The sequence below is a fragment of the Phyllostomus hastatus genome, unplaced genomic scaffold (genome assembly GCF_019186645.2).
Source record: "Phyllostomus hastatus isolate PE091 unplaced genomic scaffold, TTU_PhHast_1.1 phas_scaffold_39, whole genome shotgun sequence".
Classification (NCBI taxonomy): Eukaryota; Metazoa; Chordata; class Mammalia; order Chiroptera; family Phyllostomidae; genus Phyllostomus; species Phyllostomus hastatus.
This window is the reverse complement of record NW_025334028.1, coordinates 5,501,944-5,525,722: the sequence shown is the minus strand read 5'-3', so window position 1 is coordinate 5,525,722 and position 23,779 is coordinate 5,501,944. Positions and strand designations below refer to the sequence as shown.

At 36.9% G+C, this 23,779-nt stretch overlaps 1 protein-coding gene across 16 annotated transcripts in view; it reads left to right on the top strand.

The window, feature by feature from the left end:
• The window catches only part of PARD3 (par-3 family cell polarity regulator), a 686,648-nt gene that overhangs the window by 263,844 nt on the left and 399,025 nt on the right, over nucleotides 1-23,779 (top strand). For all 16 annotated transcript variants that reach the window (XM_045819999.1, XM_045819993.1, XM_045819992.1 and 13 more), the window contains one exon: nucleotides 19,871-20,049. In XM_045819999.1, the coding sequence (XP_045675955.1) occupies nucleotides 19,871-20,049 (179 nt within the window). The remainder of the gene's footprint in view (nucleotides 1-19,870; nucleotides 20,050-23,779) is intronic.

Below are 23,779 nucleotides of genomic sequence, written 5' to 3'. Positions count from 1 at the left end.
CACACAATTCAATTTGTTAATTGAAATTGGATTGTTTTTCCTGTGTGGGTTTTGCTGAATCCATCTCTGTGCTATCTAGTTCTTCTTACGTCCCTTATGTTTCTTGTAAAGTGGTGGTTATTGGATGTAGAGTCTTGATTTGATTCTAGTTTGAATTTTCGACAGTGTTATCTCTAGGTAGTGTTGTATGGTTTCATCACAACGTGTGAAGAGACCGGTGGTTTCTTTTTGTGATTAGCAGCATTGGTGAGTGTTGCCTAGATCCATTATTTTTTTATGTTTGCAAGGTAGATATTTTCATTCATTAGCTAGAATATTTTTGTAAAGATAAATTTTTTTGGTCACCTAGTTTGCTAACCCTGAGGAAATCCTTGTGCAAAAAGGACAAACCAAATCCTTAAGTTCATCTCTTTTTGTTTTTTACCACTTTTCAGAATACTGAGTTAGTTTTCTAGGTTAACATCCTTCTTCTTTTTTTTTTTTCCTTTCTCTTTCTTTTAAAAGCAGTGTCATTAAGAACTCAGACGTTAACTGGGTCATTGTTCCAATCTATTGCATTATTATTCCTAGTGGTTGCTCAGGCTGCTTACATTTGTAGTCCTGATACCTGTCTAAATGGGCTGCTGAGTGCTTTTGATAGTAGCTTCCTTTCTTTGTGCCACAGCAATGTGTTCTGTGCTCATCTTATATATTTTCTACACCACATCTGGAGTCAGTCATTTCTCTTGTCCTGGTAATGCGAAAACCCACTATTGGGAACATTAGTTTTATTTTGCTAAGCTTAAAAGTAAGTTAAAATCAGGAGCATCTTGAGCTCTAATTTCCATTTTCTAAGTGATGTCTGAAAGTGTAGAGAATCTGTACTTGATTATTTGCGATGAATCTTTCTGAGGACACCGATCAACATGGGTTCTTCATGTCAATTCCAATTTTCTGTTGTTTGGACTCTGATGAACTTTTTAGGTAACCGTAAGACAAATGTTTGTGTGGGCACTATGCCTGCAGTCAAGGTCTTCTACTTGCTGTGTATTAGAAGCATTGATGAGCAGTTCTGTCTGGCTTTCAGTACGACACTGGCACATAGCACTACCACTGTGTGGGGTGTCCCTCAAAGGAATCCAAGACATTTTATAATGACTGGCAACTAATGTTTTAAGGCTTTTATTTTGTTTTATTGGTTCAAGTAGTAAAGGAGAAATGGCATCTTAGTTATTGAGCTTAACATTTTATATCTGCATCTGGTGGAATTGAGTGACCAGAAAACTGTGTCAAATCATTATAATGTCTTTAGTAGGGCACACTGTAGGCAATTTGGTCATATCTAGGGTTGCTGAGTTTTGGATAGGTTTTTCCTAGTATAGTGTGTCTCAGCATGAGCTTACTTGACCTTGAGAGGGCTGTTTCACTCCAGCTCCCTCAGTCTTCACCAAGTCCTCTTGGCTTTGCATCCTCCATTTCATCTTCTGAGGCTGGCACCATTGGTGGTCTCTGAGATGGAATGTACAATCATTGAAGTTTGCCAACAGAATATTAGAACTGTGCGTGCATCTTTACTATCTCATTTTAAGAATTTATCATTTCTTGTATGAGTTTAGTAATGTTCATATTAGTGTAATTGAGCATATACTTAACTATACATGATAAATACAAATGCAATTCTGTTGCATGCTCAAAACATTTTTGCTAATAGCACTATATTATCAGGAAAGTGTGGGACCTGTCTGCTGCTGGTCTCTGAATCCTCTCTTGGGAAACCCTTCTGTCTGTCCTGCAGTAAAGCAAGAAGATTGTTCAAAATTGGTATCTTCCTTCTGCTCCCAGTACTTAAAATCTTTCAGTACCTTCTCAATATTTTTTAATACAGCTGAGAATATTAGTGTATTTGTTAAGGTGTTCAAGAACTGTCTTGTGTTGGTCTTCTCAGCCTCATCTTTTTCTATCCAATAACAACCAGCTCCCTTGAATGATTTTCTTGGATGAGTGTCAGGCCTGTCTAGCTCCAAACACTCAGTTTTCCCTTGTGTGGTAAGCTTGTCTGTCCTTATCACCTAACTGGCTAAGCTTTGTTTATTCCTTGGAATAAGTAACCATTTCTCTGGTAGATCTTTCTGGATTCCATAGACTTGTTATGTGGCCTATAGTACTTCATAAATTTGTTGATTCTGGGAGAAAAGGGAATTTGGATTCTCTGGATCTACTGGGGTACTGGTAAACGTTAAACAACTGAATCTCTGAAAACCAGAAAAAACCTGGCTTGTAGCATTTGCCCATTTCTGTGGTGTAAATATTCTCACAGTGGCCAATTTGAAGTTTCCAATGTCATGTCACTGAATACAGTTAGTGACAGATACATCATAGCACACCATTATATGGTATTTCCACCATACAGATGGAATGGATGCATCACGAGCATAGATACTAATAAAATGTAGTAAAATAATTGGGAAGTGAATTGTTTTGAGTATTGTCTTTGTTTTTAATATAATTTATTTAATTGTAAGTTTATATTAGTTAATTTTACTAATGACTATTTAACAACCCATTCTCAAAAATTCCTGAAAACTTAATCTGTTTCCATGAAATAGAATGAGCTAGATTTAGAAATTCTGTGTGAGGACAAGTCTCATTTTCTTTTTGAATTGATAAAAAGCAGTGGAATGAGGCAAATAGGTAGTTACTATAAAAAATTCCAATTGTGAGGTACATGGAGCAATTAAAAAACATTTATTATTTTTAGAGAGAGGGTAAAGGAAGGGAAAGAGAGGGAGAGAAACATTGATTGGTTGCCTCTTGTATGTACCCTGACTGGGATCGAACCTGCAACGCAGGTATGTGCCGTGCCTGGGAATCGAACCTGTGATCTTTTACTTTGTGGGTGGTGCCCAACCAAATGAGCCACACTGGTCAGGGCATACATGGAGCAATTTTAAGACAAATGAATGAAAGAAGGAGACAGAATTTAAAAGGTAGATTGATTTGTAGGTTATTTATATTTAGACACTGACTGGATTAGTTAAAGAAGTTAAGAAAAGAAAGCTTTCAAACAGCTTTTGACGATGATTTTATTAAAAAGGGGTATAATCTCCCTCCCACTTGGTTATTCATTTTCATATCATTCTTGAGAGACTCTCCTAGACATATATGAAATGGTGAAGATCAGTGTGACTTTGTTATCTTCTCAAACGTTTTGGTGATTACCTCTTCTAGGATATTCATTGCTAGCCAGCAATGCAGTATGCAGCCATCTGAAATTTTAACCTGATGAGAAATGAAGGAAGGATTATTTTCCTGTTTGTTTGTATTCAGTGACTTAGCTATCATGTGAAATTATTCAGTGCTTATTGGTGATGCTTTAATTCAGGAAATGTGTTTTGATGGTGAGATAGCCCTCTGATAGCCTGTATATTCTTAATGAATCTTACACTTAATTTATAGATTCTAAACACTATTTTTTCCAATTGGAATTACAGTTTTTTTTTTTAGATGTGTAAGCACAAAAGGCGTGGTTTGTCAAATCATCATTAATTCCTCATAAAGGTCCTCCATTTGGGTCATGATAATTTTTACCATTAATTTGCTTTAGAGTATATGAGATGTTTTTGAAACTTGAAGTTGAAGAGGTTTGGAAGATTTGATGTTACTTATTTTTCCTCATAAAGAAGACCGGTGTTGAATCCCAGGCCTATTGTGAAATATGTGCTGCGCAATTGGAAGACTGTTGCTTGAAATAAGGTTTTTTTTCTAAGATTTTATTTATTTATTTTTAGAGAGGGAAGGGAAGGAGAAAGAGAGAGAGAGAGAGAGAGAGAGAAACATCAATGTGCAGTTGCTGGGAGTCATGGCCTGCAACCCAGGCATGTACCCTGACTGGGAATCGAATCTGCGACACTTTGGTTCGCAGCCTGTGCTCAATCCACTGAGCTATGCCAGCCAGGGCTCAAAATAAATAAGTTTTAATTAATTTCTTCAACATATATTTTTGAGCACTAGTAAGTTCCAGACATGTTAGAAAACCTCACTTATATATATTCTGTTAATTTTGGTATTTTAAAACTTACTATCCTTTGTGTAAGTATTTGGTTGACACTGTATAAACCCAATAATGTAATATATGTGCTTTGATACCTAGTAGACATAGATATATGTTGATCTCTAAAGTAACAATTAAAAACAATAATTAGGAGCACCTCATTCATGAAAGGAATGTAGGTCCAGTGCAAGTCTGATGGCAGGTGGCTGTCTCTGGGGAATAAATCACAGTATATTAATTTTGCTTTGTCGGGTAGGTGGGGCTGCAGAAGTATTGTGAGCATGCTCTTTCCTGGGAACCTCATTTTGCTATTCATTCCCTTAGTTTACTGGTCACTGAGAGGAGAACGATTAGAAGAGCACAACAGTGATACTGGCCTGCAGGTACTAAATTGGTAGTTTTGCCTGAATTACTTAATTCACCCTGAATTCCCAAATTGATGAAGCATTGGGTTGAAAATATAGACAGTTGCACAAGATTTGACAAGATTGCAGTGACACATTATATGAACGTACAGATTGAGGGCATCCAACACGTTTCTGTTCATTTAAGTAAATGTTCCTGACGTAGATATTAGAACAAATGCTGTCATGGTTACAAAAGCTGATGTAGTGTGTAATAGCGTTAAATGTGTCTACTACACATTTTAGTAGCTATTTAGTAGGACATTTCTAGCAATATTTTCTAAAAGTTAACTGTCAAAGTATAGGACTTATAAAGAAAAAGTTTTAAAGTAGTTTAGAGTATAGTTATTTATCAGCAATGTTTCTAGACAAATCAGCCCTTATGTATTTATTTCTAAAAAAATCCAAAGCTGTTAGAGTCAGAAAGATTCTTTGAGATGAGATTGAATTCAAACTCTTCTTGTGACAGATGAGGAAACTGAAGTCACGTGAGAATGTGGACAGGGCTGTGTTAATCTGTGCTTTGAAATGTGTGGTCCACTGTTGGAACTAAAACCTAAGCACAGAGGGGCTTGTCTCTGTAACACAGAGTGCCTCATCAGCCTGGTGACTCACTGCTTCTGTATATTGAATCAGTATATGGTCATATTTACAGAGAAAACTAAGGAGGAATATTAAAAATCTATACTAACATAGATAAATTTTGTAAAATCAAACAAGATTGATTACTATCACTACTTAATTCAGAGCCAAGGAAGGGAATCTAATTTTTCTATTTTTCCATAACTTGTTTGCTGTAATGAAAATGGCATTTTGCTTTGAGTCATTTTTACTGAAATGATTTTTATATTGTTGTCTTTGTGACATTTTGACAATTAAAATTATTTTTCAAGCCTACTACAAATGCTGCTTATTTTTATTTTTTATTTTTTCTACTGGCTGTGCTTGTTGCCTAGGAAACTACTATTTCATTGAGTTCCACTTTCTTGGTTGTCAGATTCTCAGAGTTATGGGTAAAGTTATTGGTTTTCTAGTTGTAAAAGTGCTTCTTAAATATTAGAAATGTTTTATCTATATTTAAGTGCTTTATTTCCTCAAAAAGCGTCTAAGTAGTTGTTTGGTTTTCTTAACACAGTTTAAAGAAAAAGAATTTGTCCCCCTTGATTATTATTGGAATTTTTTGTTTTGTGTACAAATATACAGTAGGATTTGAACTGTCACACTGGGTTAGTTCCAAATATAGCACTTTAATTAAAAAATTTTTATGTTAGATTTGTTTCCTGCTTTGGGAAATTGTAGACAGATATGATTCCCAAAATGTGCAAATATAAACATAAAATATTACATAAAACATCTAGTGAGGTCTTAGAAAATGCTGATAAGCTGGAAAACTATTCTTTTGTATAACATTTTAAAACTGAAGCTGAGACAAAAGCAATTAAGTCTGCCTTAGATACTATCCTTTCTTAGTGATTAAAAGTTAGTAAAACTGAGACTGTAAAATTAACAAGTATCTCATATTTTTCTTCAGCCAAATTTAGCTTTCTATAAAATTGTTCATTGCATTAAAAATTTCAAAGATGTGTATGCTTGCACACTATGGTAGCTACTAACCCCATGTAGCTGCTGAGTCCTTGAAATGAGGAAGAGGTGACTGAGGAACTGGTTTAAATAGCTAGTGTCGGTAGAGGCTACGGTACTGCACAGCAAGGAAGGGGCCCTTGTACTCCAGGGCGTTGCCTGGGGACTTATTAGAATGTGGAGTCTCAGACCCCATCCTGGACCTATACTGAATCAGAATCTGCATTTTTAATAGGATCTTTTAGGATTGATAGGCAAGCTCTTGGGACTAGAGCAATGATATCCAATTTTGGCTGCACATTTAAATTGCTTGGATAGTTTATATAAATAATGCCTGGGCCTCATCCTTTACCCATTTTTCAGTATTTTTGGGTGGGGGCCTGGAAACTAGCATTTCACAAAGTATTATTTTAATGATGAGTGCAGAGATAGAACCAGTGATATAACTCAAGTGTAGGCACAAGTGCAAGGTGGGGATGGGAAGATCTTAGGTATTGATCTGTGTTTCTGACCTTTCGTTAAGGCCAAATATAGTAGGGGTGTAGCTGAGAGAGAGCCCTTATTTAGTGTTTAGTATATGCCAAGTGTTATTATCCTAAATTGACTAAGTATTTGATTGAAAAGACTCTTTAGGTGAAAATATAGGCTGTTTTACAAGATTGAAGCATCGTATTATATGATATTATAGATTGAACCCTATATCCAACACATTTCTGTTAACCAAATAAGTGTTCCCTGTATAGAAATGAAGTCTGAAGCATTTAGTTTATGCACATACTCCATGAGGTCCCTTTCTCCTTTAGTATGCCACTCCTCACTCCTTCCCCCAGAACCCCTAATAATAAAATAAATTAGGGTGAGGTTAAAAGCCTTATTTGTTTGCTAGTCTTAGCTAAAGAGAACTTGTCTCATTCTTAATTTTTGCATGACTTTAAAAATTTTTTTTTGCCCATGGAACGTGACTGTAAAGATGTAGGTAACAGATGAGTCATTGGCTAAGTGGCAGAGACTGTCCTTCCAGCTCAGTCAAGGTCAGTGTGAGTGAGTTCAGCTACTAGGCAGTGACTGCTCTGTTACAATGAGATGACCATGATGGTAGATGTTGGTGAGAAGGTTGCAAATAAGCCTGAGTCCCTGCCTTTAAGTTGGCGTTTAAGGGTTCTACATTCACTACAGAAGAGCAGGTTCTCTGTGGCTTGACTATTGAGGCTTGGACTTTGTCTCCACCAATTACTAATAGGTTAACTTTAGCCATGATATTTTACCCCTGTAACATCAGGTTCCCTACCTATAATATAGGAAGGATAATATAACCTATTTCGTGGACTTGTTCTGAGAATAGGCTTAATTAATGCATTAAGGTTCTTAGCATATGCATGACCCATAGTAAATGTTCAATAAATGTTAGTGATTACAGACTTAAGTGGTTTATTATAAATAATCAAGATGTGCATACTTTTACATTATTTGTTGCTTAAAAAGAATGAATAGATTCCATTAGATTAGCTATGAAATATCTTTGCACTTTGACACTAGTAGAAACAAACATGCAGCCATATGTCTCGGATCTGTGAAGTCTTAATGATGCCTTTGAACAACCAGTTGGTGCCAAATGGCTTTATTAATACCCAGTATATACAGAGCTCTGAGGTAAGGAAGGAATTTAAATTGGAACACTCAAGACAGAAAAGTGGGTAATGAACAATTTGAATTGAATGAACTTTTGAAGTGCTTCTGTCACACTCTCCCAATATAAAATAGCATTTCTTCAACTCTCAGCAGCCTGGGTTCTTTATTTTTCTTCATAGTGATCACCATATAGTCTCTATGTATTCGTTTATCCATTGTCTTTCTCGCATCACTTCAGTGCAGAATCCCTGAGGATTATTTACTGTTAGCAATAAGAATATTGAGCACATAGTATATGTCATTAGATATTTATCTTGAATGAATGACTTTTGAATCATTCTTAGATAGCTTTTAGTACTGGGTTGGCCAAAAAGTCCTTATGGTTTCTAATGTAAAACAAAAGACACATTTTTCATTTTCACCAATGATTTCATTGATTTCTATATTTTGAGTATGTTGGCTCTCTCCTGCATGGTGCGATGTTGACTGTGTTCAATTAATGTCTCCATTTGATCTCTGTCAACTTCAGCTGGTCTACTTGACTGTGGAGCATCATCCAGAGAGAAATTTCCAGCACAGAACTTCACAAACCACTTTTAACATGTTTGATTAGTTATAGCACCTTCTTCATGTACTGCACAAATCTTTTTTAGAGTTTCAGTTGTGTCTTTACATTTCTTGAAATAATAAAGCACAATATGTCAAAAATGTTGAGTATTTTCTTCTATCTTCAATATTAAAATGGCTACAGAAAAATTCACCAACTTTGATGTGTTTTTTCAAATGCACACTGATATGACCAGCATAACAATGCACTCGAACAAAATTGTTTTGAATGAAGTTAAAGACAGCTAAGCACTACTAGAGCCATCTCATGGGAAAAAAACAAATGAACTTTTTGGCCAATTCAATTCCATGAAAATTCAAGTTCAGAGTGAACAGTCTGTATATGAGCAAAATGAAATACAGAGACTCTAGTGGAAGTTTAAAAACTGATAGTTAAAACATTTGCCATTGTGAAGTACTTGGTAGTTGTTAATGTGCTGGTGAGATGAAGTTGATAGTTTCAAAATTTAATTATATGATTGTTGAACTAAATTGGTAAAGTGAAAGAGACATGAAGGATTTGGTCTAGCTATACATGAAAACTTACATGTGGAAAATTAGATTTGCTTATACTCAAGTATTCTCATAGGTGAGTAAACACTGTATGAAGGACAATTATGTAAAGTTAATAGTAAAATAAATAATAAAGTATTGGGATTCCTGGCCAGAGAGTTTATCACCAATATGTGAAGCAGCAGTTTTTTTAGCTTTTTCCGGCAGGAATATTGTCTTTAAATTTCTCTGGACATCGGTATCTGTAATTGTTTTTTCTTTGCTGAAAAGATTGCCCTTATGATACTTGAGACAATCAATTTGAATGGGATAGAGGTAGGTGGATTGTCATATTCATTCGTGTTTAATTTCATTTTTGCAACAACACTTAAACATTTTCTAAATGCTATTTGCTCGGGTGAGAACTAGGAGTGGAATCTCTAAAATTAATTATGGAGACAGACTAGAAAGCACCATTTCTAATCAGCAACATTAACATAAGGCATGATGTCACTTTCACTATCTGAACCTCTTGGACTCCTTAGAGAAGGCAGTCCATTCCAGGCTGTCCATAGAGTGGTGCAGAGGGACTGGCAATGGCGAGTAAAGGGGAAAGGCCTGGAGGAGTCTGTGGTCTGGTTACCTTGGATCATTTTAGCTGCACATGAGCACAGATGTATTGCTGAGGCTGCAGAGGGTAAGTTCCAGGGCTTAATGTGATGTACGGTGACCTGATCAGACCAAGAATTTAGAGTCATGACATCTGATTTGTGATTTAGGAAAAGTGTTGCAGGTATTTTCTTGAGGATGAATTAGAGAGGGCCAAGATGGAGGGAGAGGATAAACTGAACTGATGAGAGTTCATAAAATAGGAAGACTAAATTATTATTTTTTTAGCAAGGCTGAAGAATTTTTAGCATAGTGTATCCTTGCTATCAGAGTCTTAAAGTACGGTGGTCAGAGCAGCAGCATGATTGTCACTGGGACATGAGAAGTGTAGGACTTGAAGTCTTCCATGACCCCACAACCTGTAGCTTCATCTCACCAAGATCCTCTGGTGCACTGTGTACAAGTTAAAGTTTGAGAGTGTCTGACTGAAAGGACCCTGTGTTGGCTTACCTCTCGCTTTCATTTTTCTCCAGTAATATCTAACACTGCACTATAGCCACACTGAATTTCTTGCAGTCCCTTTAAGAATTTAAGTGTCTGGCCTTTGTCTTGGCAGTTTTCTCTGCCTGAATCTTTTTTTCCTCTCCATTCCATTGGCCAATGTTATTGGGAGGGAGATCCTAATACATACGATGGCAGTGTGGCAGATGCAATGACAGGAACAGGCAGGCTGTAAAAGGAGCACCTTGCCCATGCAGAGGTGGTCAGAGATTTTCTGAGACGAGACACAGTGAGTGTGAAAGGACAGGAGAGAAAATTTAAGTGTTCCTTCTCTCATGAAGTCTCTGCTGATGCTCTTTAGAAAGTGCCCTGTTGAGGGTTCAGGTAGTGCTCTGTACTTCTGTAGCACCTTGGTCACACTGTAAAGGGCTGGGTAATTTGTCTACCTCCTCGAGGACACTGCAGACTTCCCCAGAGCAGAAGTCAGGCCTGTGCTGCACACTCAAGATCCCTGGGGGCTGGATGCCCAGAAATATCCCTTGGTAAAGAGGAGAAGGTTTAGAGTTCTCTTCAGCAAAGGCTGCATTAGTGGACTAGTAGGGAGGAATCTAAATGATAGTAAGTTAAAAAATTAGGGACAGATAAGCAGCTAACTCTGCTTGCTAAAAAATTGCTTATTAAAAAAGGAAGAAAAAACAAGAAAGCCAGTATCCAGAGAGGACCCTGGAGGAGGAAGTAGTGGTTCTCTTTTAAAGATTTACGAGTCAATTACTCATTCAACAAACACTTGTTGAGGGAGGTACAGCTGAACCAGTCACTATTTGTGGAGGTTCCCACAGATACTGAATGGCCATTGTGCTGTTCCTAGTTGAAGTTGAACACTGGCCACTCTGCTTTTTGTTCCAGTGCTCCTATTATAAACAGTACCCTCTTCATGGTCCATTTGGTACCATGGTTTTTATACTTGCTTTGGGTAATTTTGCTATTTAAAATGAACCCTGAACATACAATGTTGTTTTGGGCACTTAAGCACAAGTCTGTGATATGCCTTATGGAGAAAATGTTGGATAAGCTTCATTCAGGCATGAGTTTTAGTTTTGTTGGCCATGAGTTTAATGTTGATGAATCAACAACCTCTGTTGAATAAGGTGTCTTTCACCAGAAACACATATAAACACAGTTATGTATTGGTCAGCTGATGGAAATATTGTGACCATAGGCTCTAACCTAACCTTGTAATTCCTTTTGGAGCAGTGTGTTCAGTATTTGCTTAATTTGGGCTTTTCAGTGACTTTGTAGAGCACAACTGCAGTGAATAGTGATAATCAACTGTCTACACTCTTTCTGGCACTGTTCAGGGCCAGGAGGGTCAAAAGCGAGGGGGATAGATGTTGTCTCTCCCCTCATGGGTCTTATGCTCTGTAGGGGCTCTTGGCCACATGGAAATAGGTGACACATAAATTGCTGAACATACTTGGATAGAAAAATATTATCAGTGACAATAATGTAGAACACGCCCCCCCCCACTACTTTGTTTTTTCTCATCTCCAGATATTTTGTTCATTTCTAAAGGGAAAATAGCTTAGCTAGCTCTTGCCTGTTCTCATGCTCCTGTGTGCATGCTCTTACTCTGCCTCCTTCTTTTTCTTTCCATTGTTTCTTTACAATTCACATTCTCAACTTCAGTCCCCTCATTGCTCATTAAGGTATTTTTCTGAAAGTACAAAACAAACAAACAAAAATTCCCACCATATTCTCCCAAAGAATGTCTAGTGCCAGATGTTGTAATGGTTTGTTTCATCCACCTGTACTGATTTTCATCTGGGTACCTTGTATTTATTACTCTTCTTACTGTCCTCCTCTTTCTTTTACTAACATTAAAAAGAAAACTCTGTCCTGAGCTCATCTCTGGGCAGGTGGTGGTGTGTTAAGAGTATTTGTGCCCTTTTGAATGCTCAGTGTGAGATTGATTTAGAGGGATTTTTAGACAATAAGTGACCCTTAAATACACCTTAGCCCCATAGTCATTATTTTTAAAAAATCTCTACAATATTTGTAGTGTCTAGTAGATGTTCAGCAAGTGTCTGCTGATACCATATGTCATACCTGCCATGGCCAAACAAAAAAGGGAACTGATATGAGTGAGAAGGGAAAGATCACCGGTGTGTAGCACTGCTGGCTCTGCAGTGTGACGGCCTGAACACTGCCTGGTGGGTCCTGGTAGGTGCTCAGGGTTCTAACTGACTGACCATTTCTCCTGAGCTGTACCAGCATTAACAGAGGATTTGGGGCCAGTATGTTTTTCTGTAGGGGATTCAGTAGCTGATTCCTATTTTTATAAGCAGGTGGTCATTTACATAACTTCCTCAGGCCTGGTCCTACCTGCTCCTCTGGAGACAAGAAGATAAAATTGAAAGGCTTTTCACTTCTACAGCTTGTCTCTTCAACACCTTAACCACTGATTTCTACCTTCCAGGGATGACAAGATAGAAGCCCTGAATTGAATCTTTCATAATTGGGGAGTTTTTTGTTCTTGACTGATGCATTTTAACCAACTTCTAAATATCAGTTCCTGCTTGGTCTGTGTGTGTGTGCAGGAATGGAGAGAGAGTGGTGCAATGAATAGAGTGAGTGAATACTTGTCCTCCAGTTAAATGACTGGCTGATGCTTTTAGAAATAGAAATGAAGTGAGTGGGAGAAAGGAACAGAGGAATTTCACTAGCATCCTGAGCTATGCACATGCCATGTTCTCCTTCAGACTCACTCTCCATTTGTCCCTGTGTGGTCAGGGCTGACCTCCCATGAGGCATAAGCCAGGCTCTATGCCCTCCTGCTTGTTTCTGGCTTAGCCTTGGGGATGCACCTGCAGGACACTGATGGAGAGTGGGAAGAAAACAAAGGCAGGACTCATTTATGGGCCCCTCTTTGCCTAGCTGTGGTTTGCTGGTAGTTGTGTCCCTGCAAACCATCCATAGCTCTCCTTGCCCTGGGGGTGGCAGAGGCCTCACGGGGACTTCATGACTTGCTGCTCTTTCTTAATCCTGCCATATATTTGTAAACAGTCCTTCCATTAGAGTGTCCTCAAATACCCCTTTCTGTATTAGCCAACTGTTTGTTGCTAGGACACTAACACTGGAGCTGACAAATTTGGGGAATTGGTACCATTTGAGGAAAACCCATAGGGCATAGGACACTCACTGTATAGTGAAGGCTGTAGGAGGCTTGGAGGGCAGATCTTGGCCAGCCTGTTGGTGTTGGGAAGGTGCAGTTGTCCTGTTGTGGGGCATGTTAAGAGAGCCAGCAGAGTGGATCCCATACAGGGTGCACATGGAGTGTGTAGATGCTGCACGTGGTCAGGAGAAGACTGTTACAAGAAACAGCTTAATACCTTTCTGTTCTCCTGATCGCTTCAGGCATTGACATTAACTCCTCATCTTGGATTTTCTGTTTAACTCTTTGGATGGCCATTTATTTTTTTCTAAATTGAGATCATTGTAGAATTACATATAGTTGTTAGAAGTACTACAGATCTCTTCCTTTTATATTTTACTCAATGGTAAGATTTTGAAAAATTGTAGTATTCTATCCCAACAATGTGTTACCATTGCCTCGACTCATCAGTCTCATTCAGATTTCTCCACCTATCCCTGCACTCATACGAGTATTTGGAAGGCTTTTGATTGGGGGTGGGGGTTATAGTTTCATAATGAGAATTATTGTGTTATAGGTTTAATATTCATCAGAAAAGTTCTTGTTTTTTCTTTGGAAACATTCATATGACATTAAATGTATTTGACATAACAAATGTATTTTCACCTTGACTTTCTTTTCCTTACTAAGTGTCTAAGATTCAACAGAATCATTGAAGATGTTCTGTTATATATGGAAATGTTTTCAACTCAACCTGCCCAAGAAATCACCTATTATCTTTAGTGAAGTGTAAGCATATTGTAGATTTGACACAGTTTAGCTCTTCCCAGACAGCAGTGTGGTCAAATCCAAATTGTAAGGGCAGGGTGTCTGTTAACAAGCACTCCATTTACAGCTGGGTCATGGGCAGTGTGACCTGTGACCCAGCCCTTAAACTGCCTGTCTGGTCCTTAGTGCACTCATCTGTAAATGAGATCTTTTAGTTTACCTTTAGTAAGTGTCCAACTACAGTATTATTTATTTATTTCTTGTATGTAAAATAATTAATAACAGGGTGATAAAATTTATTTTATATCCTCATGAGTCATTTGTTTTTTTTTTTTAAAGCTTATTTTCTTCCTTGTTTCCCACAAATTTCCATCAAGGATTTTTACCTTAGTAAGTGAAATATTGTTAAGTACCTTTATAGAAAAGAGCGACATATATGGGAAGGTCGATTTTGCAATTTTGATGACAGGTTTTTATCTCTTGGCATGTGTTAATAACTTAGCTCTTCTCACTGTGAGATATGTCTTTGGAAATGTATAATTGCCCCAAAGATTGGGGAGGCATTCTTCATTTTGTGTAAAAGTGATTATGCTGTTTGTATCATAAGTTCTAATAGAACATGTATAACTGCATATTATTTTTATATTTGATTAAATACCTTGTCAGCTTAAGCCTCTCTTCTTAGAAAAGATTTGTTTATTACCTTTAGTGGTTAAATAATTGAGAAATCACTAGAAGAATGAAAGAAGAAAAGCAATGGGAAAGCTGATTAGGAGTGGGGTAGGGGTGGGATATTTAATAGTTAAAAAAACTGTTACAGAGTCCCACACAAACAATGCCCCTTTTCATTATAAAATCTTTTGTTACAAAATCATAAGCATGTAATTCTGTAACATGACTATCACACTCAAGCATACCATATGACATTTTAGGTGAACAGTTCAAATTAAAACTATAAATTATTACACCTGTATTATTACTCTTGCAACCACATTCAAGCAGGCCATATTCTCTTGGACCCTGTATATCTTAGTTTTTGCTGTAATTTATTATTAAACTTGACATTTTCCACTTATTGAAAGGATATCCTACCTGGAGAAACATATCAATGTTTGCAGTGTACTAGTGCCCAGAGAATGTTACATCTCGTGGTGAGGTTTGTTGCTGTTGCTTCCACTCTTTACAGGTGCACACACAGCAGTCTCCACGCTGTCCTGGACCAGCAAGCTTGTGCCAGCGCCTGTGTGCCTCAGTTGGCAGGTCAATTATTGAAGACCCTCATCTTTGAATCTTCTTTTTAATAGTTCAGAGGATTTACTTTGAAAATCTATATGTTAAATAAATCACAAGAAAGAAAATTTTATCATCATGTTTTTAAAAGCATTGATTTTCTTAAAGTTGAGAATGAGAAATTATGGTAATAATTACCAAATTACCTTAAATGGGAAGCTCCTATTAATTTCAATTGCTGTAACAACACAAATTATATCAGATTACTAGTAATGCAGAAGTGCACTGTGGGCACCAGAAACATGAATAAATCATAGAGGAAAAGGCTGTGTTCACATATTACTCCTCTGAAGCCAAGATAGTTTGCATTCTTTATGTGGAATATGTATCATCAGGACAGTGGAAGGTGAGAAATCTGTCAGGTGTACCAGGCAGTTGGTTTTCATGATTTATTTTGTTGATTAAGGTGCAATGTTTATGTTAAAGTCAGGCTCAACTTGTCATGCTATTTGTGGCTACTTTTGCACCATTACCTACAGTTCTGGTGTATTTTCCTTTTAACATGTTTTCTGTAATCCTTAACCTGTGCTGGGGCATATGACAATGGTTGCTCAATTGTAAGACTTTGGAACACTTTTATTATTATTTTTAAGTTCATTTTTTGTAAGTTTTTATAAGTTCTCCTGGGATGAAGTTTGGTGAGTGACCACCAGTTTAGGAGCATATGAACTTGGTGGAATCACATGTGTTTTAGCATCAAAAAGATCTTCTGACTCCATCAGTGCAGCCTGTGGTTTTAGAGATCAGGAGACTGAGGTCTGGAGAGGTCACCCAATGTACCAGGATCACAACTCGAGCTGAGTGGCTCTTCATGTGTGATCTCTGGGTTCTTGGGAGTCACTAAGACCATTTTATGAAAGAGTGATGGCAAGCGGTTTTCATAGGCTTGCTATGATATATTTTGTGGTGTTTGCTGGGTTGCCATCTGCATCGATGAGACCCAGGCACCAAAGGGTAAAATGCAGTCCCCTTAGCATGTAGCAAGGCACTGGCACCACATGTGTCCTTCACCCAGTACATGCACAATTCTGTTTTTATCTGCTGTCCTTGATTAAGTAGCAAAAATGACTACTTTTATTAATTCTGGACCCTCGAGTACACAAATTAATATTTTAAGTGACAAAATGGGAGGTAGGCAAAAGCACTCGTGCATATTGAAAATCAATGGTTGTCTTCAGGAAAACTTTTATGTGACGGCTTGAGTTGTAATCTGAAATACACATTTTGTAATGGAACACCATTTATATTTGAAAAAGGACTGAAAAAACTTTAGCTGTTTAGCCTTTGGTATGAAGAGTTTCTAGAAAATGAATGAAGTGAGACTGTCACTATAAAGCAAACAACCGGCAGTATTTGTTGCCAGAGACAAACATTACGCTTTCTAGTCAAAATTAGATTTTGGAAAACTTGTATTCTGCTCTGAGCATGACAACTTCCCAATGCTTAATGAGTTTTCTGATGGAATTAGTGGTGGTGTTCACATACATGGTTTTCAGATATGAAGAAATATAACAACATTTGGAATTATCTTCTGGAGGGCTGGGACCCTTGTAGAACAGGCTCCCCTGCAGTAGGTGAGTGTTCTAGGAACCCATGTGTATCAGTGTACCAGCTGGCATTAGGCTTCAGTGAATTTTTTTTTGAAGACACTTTCAACATGTTTGCCCATCTCATTATGGAGGATTTACAAACTCACCTGCTCACACTACTTTGAGTGTTCAGCAGTTTTTGACTAAAAGCATCATGCCCCCCATGCCCCACCTTCCCTATCACCCAGTCTCACTCCAAGAGACTTTGAGGACTTCCTCAAAGGGACATGTTTTGCCAACGTGGGAGACGTGAGACAAAAAATTGACAGCACTAAACAGCATCAAAATAGACAAGTTCAAAAACTATTTTGAGCAGTAGGAAAAAAAATTCTCAATAGATATCTTGTATCAAATGGAGAGTACTTTGAAGGTGACTGAATTTAAACCTGTAAGAATAAATGCACAATTTTTTATAAATAAATTTCATTATTTTGGGGTCCCCTTCATATTCCAAATAACTGTTACATTTTTTTCATGTGTTTAAGATCCATTCAGAATTTAACACAGACAAGTAGATTTTAATGTGACAGAATGAAAAGTTTACATTCCATATTGCAGCTAACCTTTGGGAAATTCAGTTGTCAAGTTTTGATGTGATATCAAAAAGATATTCACAATTATCTAGAATGATTAAAATGCTATTTCCTCTTCTAGCTAAATATTTCTGTTGTTTTTTAAAAATACTTTGTCATGTTGTAGCAGATTGAATCCAGAAGCAGAGATGAGAACCCAGATGTCTTCTACTAATCAAAATGTAAAACAGTGCTACACTCATAAATTTGCTCTTTTGTAAAGTGGAATTTTCATATAATTCTGTTCTTCATGTTAACATGTAAAAGATGTTACTATTAGCTTAAAATGAATTAGTAAATATTTAAATTTCTAAATTTTTCATTTCTAATATGGTAACTGTTCTTAGCAATACACCACATAAACAAAAATGTGTGGGGTCCTCAGTAGTGTCCAGAGCGTGAACGGATCCTGAGATAAAAGTTTGAGACAGCTGGGTCTAGACCCTTCTTCTCTGGGGCATTCTTTTTATCTTACACGTTTTATTTCTTGTATTTAACCAGTAGGCGTTTTTTGTTTATTTTTTCCAATTTCTCCTATTTTAACATTTCTGAAATTGGGATACCTGTTGTTTTATTATGTATAGCTAACGTAATATTTCTTTAATTCACTTATATTAAATGATGCTGTTAGTTAAAACCAGTATATGATTTCTCAGTGTATATAATTCTACTTTGAAATCAAAAGTGCCTTTTACAAAATTGGGACTAATATTTTTATATGAAAGTAGCTAGAAATAAAGTTTGTTTTCCAATGAATTGTTGAATAATAGAACTAATTTCACAATTTGGTAGTGAATGAGCCCTGACCCAGGAGCCTGAAGTTCGGGCCAGAAAATTGTCTTTGTGCTCCTCTTGTAACCTCTCTGAGCTTCAGCTTAGTGGAGTCACATGTTTCTTCACTGTGACTAATGTAGGGACTCATTAAAACAAGTTTTAGATTTCTCCAAGTTAAATCATTGATTCAATTTCATTACAGAAGCGTGTGTGCTGGGCATTCATATGTGTTTGTGCGTGTGTGTATAAACTGGCTAAAAATACCTTATGATTTTTGTGCAATCATAAAACCAAGAAGAAGAAACTGTAAACCAATCAAAATTTTACTTGATTTAGTTTTTATTTGAATTAGTTATTCAAAATAACTAAATGCTTCTGTTTTCTCTGATCATTTGTAATTTGTTTTAACATCTTTGAAACTATTATTGGATTGATAATGATTTAATTGTAACCTGCAGTACATGTAAATGGTCTGTTCAGTTTAGTGCCCTCAGGGATCTGTGCATTCACACCATTGGGCAATGCATTAGTGTTCTAAAAGTGTTTCTCATAGAGTAAATGATGAGTGTGGTACAAGGTCAAAGCTGTTTTGTCAGTGCCTTTTTATAAATATTTAACTTACATCCTGATTTTTGAACAGAAATAACACAATTCAATCTAACTTTTTTTGTAATATGATTTTGAGTGATTTCTCTCAGTTGATGAGTGGGACTTTTGAGTCTGATTCTCAATGTCAGAAACTTAACGTGTTTTTATTTTTCTTTATTTCTTCTCTACTATAACAATGACTACTATATCTACCAAAATGTTCTCAGTGATGCTGATACAAATGTTAGCCAGGGTGTGTTACTGATTTTATTACAGTAATTGCAAATTCTTCTCATATGAATACAGTTATTAAAACTCCATCTTTCATGTCATTTTGTATGGTATATATGCCAGACACTACCTGATTATTAGCATATTACTTTCAAGTTTTTTAATCTTAAGGATATGAAATATGTTTGTGCTTTGCACTCTGATAATACTTTATTTGAGCAAAAGAAATATTTATTCAGTAGAATTCCTTAATAATCTAGCCAAACACTTTTTAGATTTTGTACTGGAAAAAAAAGATTTTATTTATTTGTAGAGAGAGGAAAAGGAAGGGAGAAGGAGAAGGAGAGAAGTATTGATGTGTGAGAGAAACATCATGGGTGGCCTCTTGCACACCCACAGCTGGGGACCTGGCCTGCAACCCAGGCATTTGCCTGGGAATCGAAATGGTGACTGATTTATGAGATGACACCCAACCCACTGAGCCTCACCAGTCAGGGCTACATTCTGTATTTTTAATCCAACAGATATGATTAAAACTTGGATGAAGTTTGCTTCATGGCTTAGATTTATTATTTATGTTTTTGAATATATGATATTTATTTTGAAATATTAGGTTAATAATGGCAATAATGGTTGTTGATACTCTCCATTGAGTGCACTATGTGTTTGGCACTGTTTTAAGCATTTTATTTTGTTTAGTCCTCACAGCACCCTTATGAAAAAAGTACTTATTGTTTTATCGCCATTTGCCTCCAAATACAGTAGAGACTGAGGCTAGTTAGGCAGCTTGCTTAGAAGCACACAGGGACAAGTGGTGAGGCACATCTTCAAGTCCATGCAGTCTTACTCAGAGCAGGTAGTCCCTTACACACCACATTTCTTTTGCCGTAAAATGTTTCTAAGGAACTAATGGAATGTCTGTTTAGAATGCTGACCCACCTTAAATTGTTATTCTCATCTTTAATCTTTGGGATTTAACCAATTTTATCCTAATGTACAGTTTTCTGACATTAGTTATCTTTTTTCAAAAACATAATGCTTTTTTGTATTTGTAGATATGCCTCTTCATGTGCGACGAAGCAGCGACCCAGCTTTAATTGGTCTCTCAACTTCTGTCAGTGACAATAATTTTTCCTCTGAAGAGCCTTCACGAAAAAACCCTACACGCTGGTCAACAACAGCTGGCTTCCTCAAACAAAACACTGTTGGTAGCCCTAAGCCCTGTGACAGAAAGGTAACTACTTCTATTTTGTGTCTTAGTATCTTCACGGTAGTCCTTTGTGTGTGTGCTTACTGATTTTCACCTCAAAGTTCAGAGAACTTTCTATTTTATATTGCCCTTGAATTTTTAAATAAAATTCATGCTATCTATGGTGTACATTTGTTTATCCATTTTTGAATAGATAGTATATTCATATGGTTAAAAATCTTTTTGATATGAAGTGTGTACATGTGAAGTACATACTGTGTCTCCTGTCCTATCCCTGTTTTTCTTCATGGGCAAGCCCCTTGTTAGCTTTTTCAATGTTTTTACAGGGATGCTTAACACACTTATAAGCAGATACCCTTATTGGCTCATAAGATACATGAAAGAAATTAGAGCATTATGGACTTAAAAGGATGAAAGTGAACTCCATGGTCATTTATTCTAATTACTAATTGATGATTGTATCTCCCTCTAAAATGGAAGTGCACTGTAGTCTAGAAAATAAAATTTTCTATTTTGACCTAATTTATTTTAGTCTATGACCTAATTTTAAAAATCTGTTTAGTTCATTTTTTCCTGTTAGTTTGTTAATGTTCTTTGTCATATATTTCTACAGAACGCTGATCTTGTGGTGTTACAATCTTTTACCAATGAGCTTTAACCTGTGTTTTGTCTTTTTCATTTCTGAACCTATAGAAAAATGCTTGGTAAACATCTGTTGAGTGAATTAATAAACATTTTTCAATGTTAGCCCAATATATCATATATAGAGAAAGAGTATATATTGAGAAATGTGGAACTATGCTAATCACATATTAATATTCAAATGTAGCTTGCATTTTGCTTTATTTATTTGTTGTATCTATGTGAGAATGTCTTTTAAATATTTCTTTTAACTTGGTTTTGTACTTCTTTGCACTAGTTCAAGAAACAAATTATATAATGCATAAATTGAAACTGAGAAGCATCTACCAGGAGAGTGTACTGAAGTCTTTGATTTTTTTTTTTATTATTATGGGTATAACTGTAAGACTAGTTCTTCCAAAAATTTTTATTTTATGTGTGATGACAGTTTGAAGTATTTTCTCATTGAGATTAGCTTGGAATTTTAGAATGGTTTATCATACAGTAGACTGTGCAAAGAAGCAGAATCTAGTTTATGAATAACTATTGGTGGGCTCCACCTGCAGAGCCCTGCTGTCTGCCACGGATGAGAATACGTCTACCAAGAGATGATCTCCTTGGAGAGGAAAGGTGGGCAATCTCTCAAAGAAGGGCCAAGAGCCTTTTCCCCAGTGGGCTTTTATTGGATTCAATTTGCACAGGGATACAGGTAAAGCTCATCAATCATTGTCAGGCAGTAAGGATCAAACCATAGATGACATACAAAGAACTATGAGGGCCTATTCTGAGTCAGGCTCAGTTAGCTAAAGGGCTATAAAACTTTGGGAAACAAACTCATTTCATGCTTGGACCCTTACCAGAAAACTGAGGGCATTCATTGCAAAGCAGGTTTCACAGGATTTTATGTATTCTTTTTTAGGCCTGATTGCCCTGGGGAACCCACCCTTTCCAGCACAGGGCTGCACTGTCCTCTGTCATTGTTTCAGGCTTAAGTTGGGCAAGGGAAGTAAAGCAGCCAAGAGATTAGACTTGTAGACAGAATGAAGACTCAGGCTATATCAAAGCTGAGGGGTGAGGGTCCATTACCCCCTTTTGCTATAGCCCCCCAAGTCCTTCCCTGAGGGCCCCCATGACCATGCCTGTCTTAGGTCATCCCTCCCTTGAGGAATCTTACCCGTCATTGGCTAACCAGCCGATTATGCACTAGGGGCCAGACAGGGTGAAGTAAGAGGAGCAGAGGCAGTGCCCCTGCCAGGGAGATAAGTTTTGTCTCCTTAGTGGCTTGTGGTCCCAAGGTCTCTCACTCAGCCTTAGCCATGGGGGTTTACAGCTCCTGAAACCAGGCAGGGTGGTTCCCAACAATTAACCTCATGATGTTACAAGTTAAATGTATACAAGTTACAATTTAACTTGTATTCAGTGAGAATAGACCTAATTTTTATGAATATTCACAAATATATAAATACTTCTAATTGGCAATTAAAATTTTTTCGTTACTTTTTGAAAAGGTTTTAATGTAGTTGAAGGATTGGGTCAGAAGTCATTGAGGCTTAGTCATTGTTTCCTTTTTAATTCATTTAACTTCTTAGGTGTGTGGTTCAGCTTCAGATGTAGCAAACAGAACTACAGTAGCCATTTTAAACATAAAAGGAGGTTACACTAAGAATTTGTTTCTCAGAAAATCATTGAAAAGTCTTGTAGATCAGCCCCTAGGCTGAGCCTCAAGGATTTTCTGAACAATATGTTATTACACAGCTGGGCTGTCCAGGCAAGAAGGTGGCACTGCAGGGCTGGGGGCCTGGGATCTTCCCACATTCCTCTGGGTGCTAAACTCTAGTACTCTGTCTCCAGGTGTGCTCACCTTACCTGTTGTCACCTCTGTGAAGCTAGGAGCTGAACCTCAATATGCTTTAGAAAACTCTGTCTCCATAGCTATGCTTGCCAGTACCCGTAGGCTAAGAAAATTTCATTTTACAACCATTATTAAAATCTCAGACTGTTGAATCCAGGTTGGCAGACTGTAAATTGCACTCGGATCCTTTATCTGCCGTGGAGCCTAGGCCTTCCAGCCTCTGCAGCAGAAGGAGGCATGCTGGACGAGGGTTGAGATGCTCATTGCCAATGAATCACATCTACTGTGCTGACTTTTTTTTTTTTAAAAGATTTTATTTATTTATTTTTAGAAAGGGAAGGGAGGGAGATAGAGAGAGAGAGACAGAGAAACTTCAATGTGCGGTTGCTGGGGGTTATGGCCTGCAACCCAGGCATGTACCCTGGTTGGGAATGGAATCTGGGACACTTTGGCTCCCAGCCCGCGCTCAATCCACTGAGCTATGCCAGCCAGGGCTGACTTTTTATTTTATGTAACATGTATCTATCATTGTAAAAAAATTGGGAAAACTGAAAGAATGGAACAAAAATAATTCATAATTCCCACACTCAGTGACACTCAGTAGTATGATGTTAGGGAGGGTGTGTGCACTTGGAATTGGGAGGCACACTGTGTTACATAGTTGTTGCACCCTGAGTATTTCTGCATTTTGTTCATATCTAGAGATTTCCCATGATGTGAATTTCATTAGAAAAAATGTTTCCTTTTAATTGAACTTATTTGGGTGATATTAGTTAATAAAATGATATGCATTATGGTATATAATTCTATAATACTTCAATGTGCTTGGGGCTCACTGTCCCCAAACTTGAATTTTCTTAAAAAAATTATGTAACTTTTATTCAGGCATGTTAGAAAATATCTTTAATACAAAATATTTCATTTATAGAACCCACAGTGATTCTTTAATAATATTTCATTGGACATTTATAGTTTTACCATTTTTTTCACACTATTAAATATTAGTGCTGTGAGGCAAATGGATATAACTTTATTTGTTGATGTCTGTTTGCCATCAGTATGTCCTCCTGGGAGATGTGCCTATTCAGGTTCTTTGCCTATTTTTTAATTAATTAAATTAATTAATTAAGGTTTTAGGTTGTATGAGTTCCTTAAGTACTATGAATTTTAATCCCATATCAGTTTGTTGTCTTTTTGTTTTGTTGATGGTTTACTTTACTGTGAAAAGACTTTTTAGTTTGATATAATCCCATTTGTTTTTTGTTGTTGTTGTCTTTGCCT